We start from the raw sequence: 14,571 nt of genomic DNA on the forward strand, positions 1-14,571 counted from the left end.
ACAGTCTAAAGTCTATATGCTGGTGCAATGTACATTATGGTTCGAAAAGAGTAGTCTGATTCATTGATAAAATAAAATCTGCTAAGGAGCTTTCTTTACCATAAAAAAGCACAGTGAAGCAGTTATAACTAATGTCCAGTACATTTTGTGACTCTTTTAAATAAGTCTCTTAATGATTAAATAAACACACATTTTGTTCTCATTTTTGAAAATATCTGCAAATTATTCTTGGTAAAAAAAATATTAGTGGAAATTTGTTGCAAAAAGACAATGATGTGCGAGTGCCATGGGGACAATATCAGGGAATTAAGTAACTGCATCACAGACTACATTAACTTCTGTGTTGACACTACTGTACCCTCAAACTGTGTGCACCTTTCCAAACAACAAACGCTAGATAACTAAGGAGCTGATAAGTCTCCTGATTGTGAAGAAAGGAGCTTTCAAATCTGGCGACAAAGAGGCTTTGAAGGGTACCCAGACTACTGAAGAAACAGATGAATGAAGAGAAGGATGCCTACAGACCTAAAACAGAAGACAAACTCCCTCACTAACCTGAAAGATGTCTGGAATCCAGGGCTCAGGGGCTGAATGGGAATGTGGGCAATGATAATGCTCTGGTATGGACAGTGCTGAATCCACCTCTGACCATCAGTATGGGTTGTCTATAGCTGATGACCTAATGAGGAGACAACTGAAGGGGCTGTACAAAGAAAAAGGCACAAAACCAGATGGAGTTAGTGCTTAAGGCCAACTTTTGGGGTATTCTGTGCTGCTTGTTCAGTGTGGAGTAGGGGTCCAGACAGTGATTCTGCTTTGAAAACATCCTGTATTGTTACACTTCCAAAGAAGGCATGCAGATGACCGAATGACTACAGACAGAACTTTGAAAGGCTGGTGGTGGACAATATGACTCCTCTGTTGAAAGACCTCTTGGACACGATGCAGTAGCTGCAACAGATGATTAGGGGACCTCATTAATGACAGGTTCATCGTGTAACACAAAGGATCAATAGACAAAATGGCAGAGCACTCATTTTTCTTAAGAGACTGCATTCCTTTAATGTGGGTAGTAACATCCTTTACATCCTCTGCAAATCTCTGATAGCTGGCTCCATTTTCTACACTGTAACATCACTTCAAGAGAGGCCCTTCAAATAAATAAGTTATGGGATGCATTCTCAACCTGCTGTAGGTAGGGGAGGAGGAGCAAATAAAGACAAAACTCATGAACAAGGGTGCACCTCGGCTCTGTAACACACTAGCATTGAGGACTTCTAGCTGCCAAATTATTCAGCAGAAGTGTGTCAAGAAACAACACTGGGACTCCTTCATACCGAGAGCAATACGCCTTTACACTGCTTTACTGGGACTGCTTTATTATCAATAGCAAAGATTACATCTTTCCTGAAGAAGGGGCCTGAGTTGCCTCGAAAGCTTGCATATTGTAATCTTTTTAGTTAGCCAACAAAAGGTATCATTTTGCTTGACTTTTCACTACATTCATAATGGCTAACACGGTACAACACCCTAGTACTAATAGCAAAGTCAGAAACTTTTTCTTCTTTTTTGTAATTCTTGAGTGTGTTTAAGTACCTCTGAACACCAAAGGAGGATTGTAGCTCTTGGACATCAGAAAAAAAAATCCAGTAGCAGTGTTGGATGTGGGTGCCTTTGTGGAGTCCATCACTGAAGGAAAGCTGGTAATGCAAAGGCAGAGGAACTGTGCATAAAGTAAAGTGTTTATCTTGAACATATGAAGCAATGCGTTAACTGATCATCAGGCCTTGGCTGAAGTATTGCCTGCTAGCTAGAGAGCATTACCTTCAGAGAATATAAATTGCACTACAGATGGCCACTGCAGTGAGTAACTGATCACAATGCATGCTTCTTTCTCCATAAATCATGTACTTTAGGGCAAAACATTGCCTCCACATCTAGAGATGATAGAACACAGAAAATATGTTCCTTTGTACTTGCAGTCCTAAGCAATTAATGCATGTAACTGTAGAATTGAGTCAAAGGCCAGCAAATTATTTGATGTGTTATTTCAGGTGATTACTTTTGGTTAATTTGAAAGTAATAACTTCTATGTGTCAAGTAAGTCTTGAGCACTTTGAAATTCTTCTTTCTCCGATTTAAAATGGAATATTAGGCTTATGAGTTGAAAACCTCCATCTATCATAGCTTGCAGCCAGGTATGCCAGGACCTGCAAAAAGTTCCAGCCCACAGACCGCTCCAAATCTGCCTAGTGGTGCAGGAATCCACCATCCACCACATACATGACTTATACAAAATAAAACACAGAAGAGTTGCGGTCCCCCTTGGAGTTTGATTGCAATATTATAGGTACTATAAGAGTTGGGGGGATGTCCTCATTGGTGTATCAAGCACACCGCTAGAGCAGCAGAGAGGGTTTTAAAAATGGCCCATAATATAGCATTGTTCTGAAAAGAATCCCAAAACACTGCAACCCGCAAGAGCCTATTTTTCCCTGCTGAAAACCAATCAAACCACAAACCTGGCAACATTCAAGACACTTGTGTGATGTTGGACAAAGGTTTTGAGGAGGAGAGAATGCCTTTAAAGATGGTCAGAAATCTCAAAGTTAGAACCCATAGTAGAACAGTTTTGCCTCAGATGTTTTAAGTCCATGTCAAAAATTGAAAGAAGAAATTTCTTCTTGTATGAGGAGACATACCATATATACTCCCATACAAGTCGGGTCCTGAAACCCGAAAAATCGATCATAAAATCAGACCCTGACTTGTATGCCCGTTCAAAAATGCGACACTTGCATTTTTTTTTTTCATCTTCTTGCCTCCTTCAATCTCACATCAGTTTCTCATTCGCATCGAATTTTGTTGCAGCAGAACAGTTGCCAATTTCTTTCGCTACTTCAACGACTTTTAATTTAAAACAAGCTTCATATTTTCTCCTGTTCAAATGCTCCATTGTAGATAAGGGATGCTCTTACAATAAAGATGTATGAGGGTGTGAGATACAAAAAACACAATTCAGTGCAAACGTCACTTGGGAATAGTTTGGGTATTACTGTGTGGTCACGTAGACACAATAGTGAGAGAGAGAGAGAGAGGTTAGGAACACACTGATGGCACTACCACATAGAAAAAAAGGCAGCGTGGTCCGTGGTTACTGTCTCTCTCAGGTGGGCATTAGCATATCGTAATCTCTTGGACCAATAGCATGAGTTTTCCGCTTTCGACTTATACGACCGACATTATAAAATACTAGAAATTATATGGTAAAATCAAGTTCCAACTTATCCATGGGAAAACTTATCCACAAGTATATATGGTAATAGTACACAGTCATCCAAAACTTTTTGTCTTTTGCTTTTTTCTTTATTGTCTTAACTGTTCCCATCTTTACATGAATTGTACATCTTCCATAATTCTGGAGGTATCAAAAAATTATATTATTTATATTCTTTTTTTACCCAAATGAGAAAAAAGTTAATAAATTCAAAGATACTGTATCTCTTCCTGCAGTGAGGAAATGTGCATGTCTGTTATTTAAAAGAGCAACAGATGAGATGACTCACAGGCAAATTTTTTACCAAGCTGCACACCAGACGTAATGTCTGTTTGCTGCTTGCGATACATTCTCTCACTGACTGTTCTTTTAAATGAACTTAAGCATTTTATTTACATTAGTGTAATAGTTTGTTTTGTATTCACCTGATTAAGCTTTACTTACTAAACTGACTGATCTCCCAACCTTAGAAAATGAGATGGTCATTTCTGTAAGCTGGTACCAGGTAAGGTTAAGCACAATATATAACATAATGCAGTTAATTTTTAAGAGAAAAAGGTTTTGTTTAAATATTGTAGATTTTGGGCTATGCACACAAAGTTGTCTCATTTAAAATGTATAATAATTTGATTAAAATAAGTTTTTTTTTTGTGTCCACTGTATGGCATGTTTTCAGACTTTACACTTTTCCTAAAAATGAATCCGATGCTCAGCCCACTATGTTAAAATTCAGCACAGTATAATTTTATTGTGGTAAGAGCACAGCTGGTATGATATAAAAAAACTCCAATTTTCCAGCATTCAAAGAAAGAATCTACCATCTGTGGAGATTAAAAATTATGTAAAATTAGCAAGAAAGGAATGTGACCAGAAAGTTGAACTAATTACTAGGTTCCTGCCACATGTAATACAGAGAAAATGTTCAGCATGATGGTCTGAAGGGTTGACACTCTGGACGGTGACTCAATGTCATTATCAAGCAATAGAAATTCTTCAAGCATCTGTTAAAACACCATGTAAATAAAAATGTTGATGGAATTGAATGTACCCTCACCCCAACCCAACTGTTTATCTTATGTTCCTACAGTGTTACAAAGATTTGGAAAACGACACAGCTGCTTCACACTGGTTATGTTTAGCATCACAGATGACAACTGTTTCAAAAGAGGTGAGTAATGAAAACCGACCTTTTAATTACCATCCATAACACACCATGAATGTTGGGTAAATATGTCTTGATGGGATATGGCAGGTAGCATTTTCTTTAGTCTTTTATTTGCTGAGTTTTTGAAGGGTGAATGCCAAAGGAAGGAAATAGCCACTGACAAAAGTGCCAGACCGTTTTACGATACTGACACATACAAAGCCACACTCATTGATGACTAATCAGTTCACTTGACATTTCACCCCACTACAAATAACTTGTGACAAAATTGCTACTAGTAACTACCACACCTAGTGCTACTACTGCCACGGGTGCCAGTCCTTCACAGGGTCTGTAGTCTGAGACACACTCACACAGGATGACTTGGAATCGGCCTTTCAACTATCCTACATATTCATTGGGGATATTGGAGGAAAACTGAAGACTGCACAGAAGGACATCAACTAGATGCTACATCCTTCTGGGGACAGTGGCATTGTGCTTAATCATGCAGTTATTTAAACGTAGTGCAGTGATGGGGCAGAGTGGTGGCTCTGAGGCTAGGGATTTGCACCAGCAATCTTTGAACCCTGTGAAACACCAGAAGTGACTCTACTCCACTGGGCCCTTGAGCAATTGCTGCATCCAGCCCTGCAAGAAGGTCCTCTAACTTACCGGGAAAACCTGTGGGTTGGTGGCAACATTGGCACTCCAGCCATTGTAAAAAACCTTGCACTCTTTAGTGTGGTGCTGCGTTGCATGGCTGCACTCGGATCTCAATCCAGGTGGTCTGTCGTGTGGTCGGTGCGGCAACGCCCTGTAATCAGCGCATGCTTCCAACCTTAGTGATGGGGTAACTGACAACAGAAAAGTGATACTGGCTAATATACAAAGTTCAAATTAGTATAGTAGATTTTTGTTTTCACTTTTAACACACTTGACACATTGTATACCAATAAAACACAAAAAGTTTATTTTGGATCTTTTTTATTTTGATTCCTTGTACATAAATTGAAAAAAAAAAGAAAAATTAATAGAAAAACCCTTTTATCTTCCTATTAGTTATTAATATTTTATGTTAACCCACATTCAGTACGACACAATGTCTAAACTAAAATAACCATCATCTTCTTGTAGCTTTAAAAGAGGTGGGCTAGCTTTAGCCCTCTTAGTGTATTACTCGTACAGATGTGTGTTTGTTAATTGTCTCCCTTACATTAAACAGGGCAAAAAGGCTCATTTTTGTGAATTTGAGTACAGATTTTTTTTAATGTTAAGACATGGACAATTTATAGATGTTGAGAACACATATTTAGTTCTGAGCTTTCAGTAGTGCTGAATGGCTGGGAGCCTTTGTCATTATCAGTCACAGCTGTAAAGGAGTGATAAAATGCAAAAAAAGAAAAAAAAATCCATTAGTAAACCCCAAGGTGACCCATTAGCCTTTGGACACAGAACATTTGGGTTGGTTTCAAATGAAAACATGAATGTGCTTATTGTCTTTTCACATTAAGCTGAAGTCCTTTTCTCTAGGGTGAGAAAGATGTTCCGATGTCTATGGAAATATCACAATCTTAGCAGTTCATGTCCTTTAAGAGCTGACCACAAGATTGCTGAAATCACTGTTTCACATTAAACATTGGCTCGGGTTCTTTTATAAGTTATTTAGAAAGCTTATGCTGAAGTCTTAAATACAGTACAGAAAAAATGTTGCGAAGGTGATTTGTGAAGGGTCTGCAAATCAGCGAAGATTTCACCAACATTTAATTGGGTTTACTCTTGTACAAGAAGTAAAGGGGACTACTTTATAATATTAAATATTCTGCACTCCGGTCTTGGTCTTGGAAGCAGTCTCACCTGCTTCACAGTTTCAAGGCATTGTCTTTTAGAAAACTAGACTCCTTTTCTACATTTCCTTTGTAAGTGCGGTATTCTTTGTGCCACCTTGCTATTTTGTAGTGGCACTGTGCATTGCTGCCTCCCAGTTTCTGGGCATGAAATCTCCCACCCTCTTTTGGAGTCTGCGTGAATGCTCAAAATCAAATTTCTACTCCAGGAGCTGTGGTTCTCCTGATGCATCACAAAGAAGTGTGGAATAAGTGAATGTGTGTGGGTGTGTTATAGGGCTTTATGAAGTACTGGTGTCTTCATCCAGGGTTCGTAGCTAGCTGCCTTGCAGCTGAAGGTGCCTGAACAGCCTCTGGTTGTCAAACCATGACTGGGACCATGCTTGTTGAATAATTGGTAGCTTGAAATGCAAGTTTAGGACAACAGCATGACAGCCTTATGTAACCTTTACTAAACATTGTTACTCAATGGGTGCCATATTGGATTGGCCCTGTACTGGTAGATGATGATGATGATGATCATCATCATCATTATCATCATCATCATCATCCCCATCCATGTGCCTTAGGTTTGTAAAATGTCTCATTGTATGTTTATGTTTCTTTTTTACAAGCAGTTACAAACTGTAACCCTTTACTTGTTAGTTTTTTGGTATTTATGGGCTGCTTTTTGCAGGGAAGTGTTTTAGATAACAATGTTAATAAAGTACCTTACATTTCTGCTTTATTAAACACACTAGACAAAGAGTCCGTTTCGACAACGTAAGATGAAACGGGCACGAGTGGAATAGTAATAAGTATAAGCACCACAAACCTGATATAGGTATATTGAATGAATGCGTAATTGAATCAGAATGTGTAATTAGACCTCGAGCTGTAGTCGAAATCGCCTTTCAGGCCTCTAGAGCTTTAATCAAAGTCGCCTTTCTCTTTGAATTTTTTTGGCCATAAATCCGCCGCCTGCCGCGATGTTGGGGTTGGATGTCGGTCGAAGTCGCCTTTCTCTTTGAATTTTCGCGGCCGTAAATCCGCCGCCTGCCGCAATGTCGGTCTCGTAAGGTTTTTCGGGCAGCTGCGCAGAAGGCGACTGCGCATTCGGCTTCGGACGGACGTGAGTGAGTGAGTGAGGAGGCTGGCGAATTATGTATTAAGATGTACAATTTGTTTAGATTAAAAAATGCAACATTGGGAAACAAAAAAACACTATATATCTATCTGTGTGATATCAGTAACTGCCAAATAATACAAAAAGTACATGACACGTGTTTCACCCTAATTGTGGCTCCTCAGCTGTATGCACCTTTCTTCTCCTTACGGGGATCGAACCTCAGACATCAGTGCCTTAGGCAAAGCCTCAGACGTCATGCCACGGTGTTGGTTTGATTACTTGACAAGGTAAAGATTGGAGTATTACATTCATTGGTCTGAATACTTGACATCTATCTATCTATCTATCTATCTATCTATCTATCTATCTATCTATCTATCTATCTATCTATCTATCTATCTATCTATCTTATAGTGCCTTTCACATCTATCTATCATTCCATTCCATTCCATTCTGTGTGTTTTTTTCCTCCCACATTCCCAAGACATGCAGAACTGGGTGACTGCTGTGGTGGACTGACACCCTGTACAGAGGTGATTCTTACCTTGCGCCCCATACTGCCCAGATAAGTACTGTGCTACATTAAACAGATTTGAAAATATTATGCTATTTATTATTTTGTACTCTAACTGAGGTTTCAAAGTTAATATTCTTTATTTTGCAAACACATTTATCTAAGGCAGGGGTGTTGAACTCCGGTTCTGGAGGGCCACAATGGTTGCAGGTTTTCATTCTAACCACCTTCTTAATTAGTGACCTGTTTTGCTGCTAATTAACTTTTTGTCTTAGCTTTAATTAACTCGGCTAAGACCCTTTAGTTCTTTCTTATTCCTTAATTAGCAGCCAAACAATAATTTGACACAAAATGAACAAACAGGTGACCAGCTAAGCACAAAGAAAGGTGATGGTCTTGGTAAGGTTGATCTCTCAGGTCAGTAATCAGAAACAGAAAATCAACAGTTTGGGAAATGTCTGCTGTGGTAGAATGAGAGCAAGCCATGGAATTAAACAGGTTTAATTAATAACCAGAATTGGTTTCTCATTAAGCAACTGGTTGGAGTGAAATTGGTTGGCGTTTGAAGCCCCAATTTAGCTGGACATCTGTTGGTTCATTTCATGTCTCATTTCTGTTTGGCTGCCATTTAATGAAGAAAATCAATTGAGAGGACTGAATAGTAAAATGAAGGGAAAAGGAGTTAATTAGCAGTGAAAACTGGTCCACTGTTAGAATGAAAGCCTGCAGCCACTACGGCCCTCCAGTTCTGGAGTTCGACACCTGTGATATAAAGCAACATCCAAAAAAAAAAAAAAAAAAACAAACAACAAAAATAATACCAAAACCTCTTGGATAGACTGTTGAACATTTAAAATACAGCCTTAAGTATGAGAAGAGAAGTCTATTAGTGCAGATAGTGCTAAGCCTAAATAGGTAATCAGCTTTTCTAACTCAATCATATCAGACCCACTGTGCTTCTCCTAATATTTTGCTATTAGTTAGATGGGAGTGGTAGAAACTGTACATTTCGTAGTTTTTAGTAGCTCCTTTAACAAGACAGAAGACGCTAATGAAAAGGTGAGAAGAAATTTAAGTTGGCCCAGGATTATGAGATTTTTCGTAGGCTTCAGGGATTCTAGTGTTAAATGTTCATTTCAGATTTTCACATACAGTATGGCTGCTTTCCTTAACTTTTTGCCTTTTTTGGGTTGTTGTTTACTTAAATTATTTAAATGACAGATGAAAATGCAGTATTTTGGTATATGATGGAGCTTTTTTTTAGTTAAAGTACTGGTCTGTGCGATTTTTGCAAACGGAAAGCTACTTTATTTCATGACAGTGCTAGCTGCATGGAATTTGATTTGGTGATACTTGTACAATAAAACAGTACAGATGTCTACAGCAGTTGACAGAGAGAACGTGCTCTAGGCCTTTTTGCACAACTTCTTTCATTCTGCTATAGATAGATATCTTCTTCATTTGAATATCATTTGAATTACAAGTACATGGTGATGTTTATTTGCACGTCCTCACCTCAGTATTCATAAAATGTGAACTTTAAGTAACGCTGTACACAGTATAATATGCAACATTCAGTAAAGAAGACCAAATTAAGATAAAACAGTGAGACAGTGCTAAAGTACGAAGTACAGAAATAAGTTATTGATGGGTTGGTGTTAAATTATTTTAAATCTAATCTGAGTTCTTTTTGTAGTATTGTTTTCCATATCTACAGGTGAGTACACTTTTTGTGTAAGCAGTGATTGTAATAATAAAATGATTCTTTCGTTTTTATAGTGGCATAGACCTTTACAATTAAAGTCCATTTCAATGCTGTAGTTTCTGTTGGATTTAGCGCAGATGTTACATTTCCACACCACCCAGTGATAACACAAATCAGAACGCTTTAATGTAGTGTTACAAATTCAGAAATGTCCCCTTACAGAAACTATATTTCCTAAGGAGACCTATTTAGATGGAAGCACTCTGGTGACTTTCTATACGGCCGGAGTGGTGTTTGTCTCATCCAGGTAATCAGAACAGTGTCTAAAGTGTCTGCAGCAGGTAACGCATTGCACTCTTTTGACGCTCTTTTGATTCTGGTGCAGTAGACCATGTTTTAATACGGTGTGTTAAACAGACACACCCCACAATTGACTAGGGAGCAGGAGTTTGTAAATACATTGTCCATTACTTACTTTTGTGCAGTTAATGTTTCAAAAATGAGTATTACAGTATTTTGCTATGTTTAATGCATTTTGCATTTGTGATTTCATTTTTAGGATCGAAAACTGGAAGAAATGCTGCAAGGAGCTTGTGATAAGTGAATGTGCAATGACATTAGCACGTCAATATTGGGAGCAACTAGAAGTCAGCCTGAGTCAAGAAGTTAGACTGTAACAATTAAGTGAGTTATGTGGAACACAAGAAGGGAGGAAGGAAGGAAACATTCCAATTACAAGCCCAGTGTTTTGAATAAAAATGTTGTCTCCTGAGGTTAATTCAATGACTTCACCTGTGAACTCTGTCAAGAATATTGTACATCAAACGCATGTACAAGCATTCTTACTGTCACTTTTAGTTCATTTGATTTTACAGTGTCTGGGATTGGCTCCAGCAGACCCCCGTGACCCTGTAGGATATAGCAGGTTGGATAATGGATGGATGGTATTTAAGTAGATTTGTTCTCCTGTAGAACTGAATCATTTTATCTACAGTACCTATAAGAAGTATTCAACCCTTGTAAGTTTTTACATTTTATTGAATCGTGGTAGATTTAATTTGTTTTGTTTTGTTGACACGGATCAGCAGGAAAAAGTCTCTTTAATGTTGGTGAAAACAAAGACCTCAGCAAAGAGGTCTAAACAAATTAAAACTCAAAATAAATGATCCCATAAGTATTCAAGTCAGATGGCATCTGTGACAGCCTTTGTACATCTCCCCAGCTCTGTCAGGTTGTAAGAGGTCCAACTACTGAGTCCCAAATGGATTGTGATCTGGACTCGGGCTTAACCTCTCCAGGTCATCATAATTCTTGTTATTAAGCCATCCTTGTGCAGCTTTGGCTTTATGCTTGGGGTCATTGTCTTACTTGAAAACAAATCTTCTCCCAAGGTGCAGGTATCTTGCAAACCACGTCATGTTTTCCTCCAGGATTTCATTCATTTAGCCCTTTACCATTACAAGCCTTCCAGGGCCTGTTGCAGGGAAGCCTCCCCACAGCATGATGCTGCCACCACAGTGTGGTTTTTCCAACATGCCATTTCATCTAATTGCCTGAAGGCTCAACTTTGGTCAAATCAAACAACTGAACCTTCTTCCGCTTTCGAGCAAACTCCAGGCAGGATATCATGGACATTTTCAACAGGTGCTTTTTCTTTATGACTCTGTCACTAAAGGTGCGACTCTTGAAGCAGCCTTACACTGTCATTGTCTGCACTGTCTCTCCAGTCTCAGCCACTATAGTTCTCCTAGGTTTCTTGGTGACCTCCATCACTACCCGCCTTCTTCTTGCACAGTTAGTTTTCTGTCGATGACCTGTGTAGGATGAGAATGGGCATCCCAGCTGGGAAGGAGCATGGTTTATTACCCAGATGGGAAGCCAGAACGGAATGACAGATGGATTGGCTGGCTGGACAGAAAGATAACTTTGTGTCCATCCAGTATAAAATTATGGATGGGCCAGAAGAAGCCAGAACTTGGGAACAGTTCCATCCCCTGTTCCATTCTGGTTTGGCAGCCCAGTTGCGATACCCGCTGGGATGCTTGGCAATTGGTGTCCAGAAGTGCAGCCCTGTCTGGGTCCCTGGGCGCTGTCGAAGGAGGACTTCCCTACTTACTTTATGGTGTTGAAGTGCTTCCAGGGAGACATGGAATAGCACCGGACACCTTCCTGGTTCCAGTTTAAAAGAGAGACCACTGCTTCGTGATGACTCATTGACACACAACAGGAGGAAGAATTTATTTTCTCTTGTGTATTGTGGCTAGTATTTGGAATGATGATTATTGTAGAGGTGTTGTGGTTAAATAAAAATCTTTTATCCTAAAAGTGTGTTGCCATTACAATGCCCTGAGTTTGGGGCTTAGTGGTGCCCCCTGGTGGTTACACCTGCTTTGGTCAAACTTACGGCTGTCCCACACTCTTTCTATTTTTTCATGATTGATTTAATTGGACTCCAGGAGATTTTCAGTGACTTGGATATTTTCTTGTCTCCATCCCCTGTCTTGTGCTTTTCATGGAGTTGCTTGTTGTCTTCTTTTTGTCTTCACCTTATAGATTAGGGCACCATACTGACTCAGCACAAGCTGGCCCTTCCACATAAAATCAACAGAAACCCCAGACAGGTGACCTTCATTGAACTGAAGATGAGACTTCTAAAACAAATTGCCCCAGTGATAATTTAGGTGTGTCACATTGAAGGGAGTGAATACACCCGAGATCATTTATTTTGATTTTTTTTTTTTGGAATTCATTTAGACTACTTTACACAGATTTGTTTTCACTTTGACATTAAATTGTCTTTATCATTTGATTGCTGTTTTTTTTTTTTTTAAAAAAGGAAAAGTTTAGTTAAATTTACTGTGATTTAATGTTGTGTAAATAGAAAATGGGTAAAACATCCCGGGAGTGAAGACCTTTTGTAGGCACTGTAGGCTAATGTCTCACCATCTGTCTTCGTGTGCAGTTCATCTTTGTGACTTAACATGCAACACTAGCAATGGGGTGAAGAACTTTTGGTAATATGCCTGTTGTAGACCTCTGAGAGGCTTTTGTTTATTTCTTTATAGATATCATAAGTACCGTATATACTCACGTATAAGTCGGATCTTGAAACCCGAAAATCGATCATAAAATCAGACCCCAACTTACACGCCTGTTCAAAAATGTGAAGCTATTTTTTTTTTTTTTTTACATCTTCTTACCTCCTCCAATCTCGCATCAGTTTCTCAGACGCATTTTGATGCAGCAGCGCAGTCACCAATTTTTTTCGCTACTTCAACGATGTTTCATTTAAAACCAGCTTCCTATTTTCGTAGATAAGGGATGCTCTTACAATAAAGGTGTATGAGGGTGCGAGATACACAAAACAGTGCAAACGTCACTTCGGAATAGTTTGGGTATTACCGTGTGGTCATGTAGGCACAATACATAGAAAAGGAAGGCCGTGTGCTCCGTGGTTACTCTCTCAGGTGGGCGTTAGCATATCAGAATCTCTTGGACCAATAGCAAGAGTTTTCCACATTCAACTTATACGACCGACATTATAAAATACCAAAAATTTATACAGTAAAATCAAGCCCCGACTTATCCGTGGGAGAACTTAAATGCGAGTATATACGGTAAATAATTTGTGACCAACATGTTTGTGCATCCTAGTACTGGATTATGTCTATCGCAATTGTCTGACAAGATTCATCTTTTAGTGCACTGCTTTTATTTCAATGCAGAGTTTGGAGAAAAAAAAAAAAAAAAAAGTTGTATTCACATGAAAATTTTAAAAATCCTGTTTTATGAAATATTTAATTGTAAAAAATGCAGAGTTTAAATTAAATACTGTTCATTTGTAAAGCTTGTTACTTATTGCTTATTAAAGTTACCCAAAGCTGAGATTAAGAAGAAATTAACAGTGGCGACGCTTGTTTGACTGTATTTCCCACCATGTAAGTAGTTAGGATATTTTGAAATAACATTGAATTTGCCCCAGTTGATTGACTAGTATATTGTAATACCTCCTAATAATAATTATGATTTCCTTTAAATTATTTTGCTTTATTTGGTGTTTACACGAATGATTTGTTATCGCTGTTTTTAAGCCATGGACACAAAGCATGTGAGGAAGCCTATGACAAACATGAGTTGTTTATTTCGAAAATGATCACAAAACTCATATCACGTGAAGTAAACGGCTGGAGTCTGTGCGGTGAGACGGGCGTAAGCTGAGAACCAGAGGAGGTGGGAGCTTCCTAGTTTGTACCTTTCTTCTCTTTATCTTTTGACTGTCTGTCCTTGAGACTTCTCAGTTCCTTATAACTGTGTACAATGCTTCTGCCTTATGCTTGTTTTTTTAATATATTAACCTGTTGTCTTTTATATTGTGAACTTATTATGTATCCTTAGCACATCATCTGATTCACGGCATGCTGTGACATTAATTGCTTTGCTCTAATGGCCACTGTAAAAGTCTTCATACAAAATAAGGATGGAATGACTGACCGCTCCATTCACTATTAACCTCTTAATATGTTGCACTGAATATCCATTCACTGATGTTATGTCAAGGCGTTTTCATACTCTTAGTCCGTTTGCTTTATTCAGAATCGGGGATGATTTGTTACTTTGCTTTAATTTCTGGCTAGTTTGGTTGTGTTTCTCACTGCAAACTTTCAAGTGAACTGAACATATCAACAAATACATAATAATAATAATAATAATACATTTATACAAGGCGCCTTTCAGAGAACTCAAGGACACCGAACAAACAATAAATAAATAAATTAAATAAAAGACACAATTATAAACAACTTAAAACAGGACAACATGTCCTGTCATAGACTTTTTTTATTTAACTGAAATATTTTTACCTCGTTAAGTGGGGGGGGGGGGGTTATGTCTTTGTGCACCGCTGCATTCCGCATTGTTATATACTTAATTCACCAAACTACTCTGTGAGCAGAACTGCTTTTATCGAAAAGCTGCAT

At 38.5% G+C, this 14,571-nt stretch overlaps 1 protein-coding gene across 1 annotated transcript in view; it reads left to right on the forward strand.

The window, feature by feature from the left end:
* Nucleotides 1-13,497, forward strand: part of rmdn3 (regulator of microtubule dynamics 3) — a 126,875-nt gene extending 113,378 nt beyond the window's left edge. Inside the window, exons 11-12 of the mRNA XM_028821642.2 lie at nucleotides 4,365-4,445; nucleotides 10,155-13,497. Coding sequence (XP_028677475.1) covers nucleotides 4,365-4,445; nucleotides 10,155-10,199 — 126 coding nt within the window. The 3' untranslated portion in view covers nucleotides 10,200-13,497. The remainder of the gene's footprint in view (nucleotides 1-4,364; nucleotides 4,446-10,154) is intronic.
* The last annotated feature ends 1,074 nt before the right edge of the window (nucleotides 13,498-14,571 follow it).

The sequence above is a fragment of the Erpetoichthys calabaricus genome, chromosome 16 (genome assembly GCF_900747795.2).
Source record: "Erpetoichthys calabaricus chromosome 16, fErpCal1.3, whole genome shotgun sequence".
NCBI classification, from domain to species: Eukaryota; Metazoa; Chordata; class Cladistia; order Polypteriformes; family Polypteridae; genus Erpetoichthys; species Erpetoichthys calabaricus.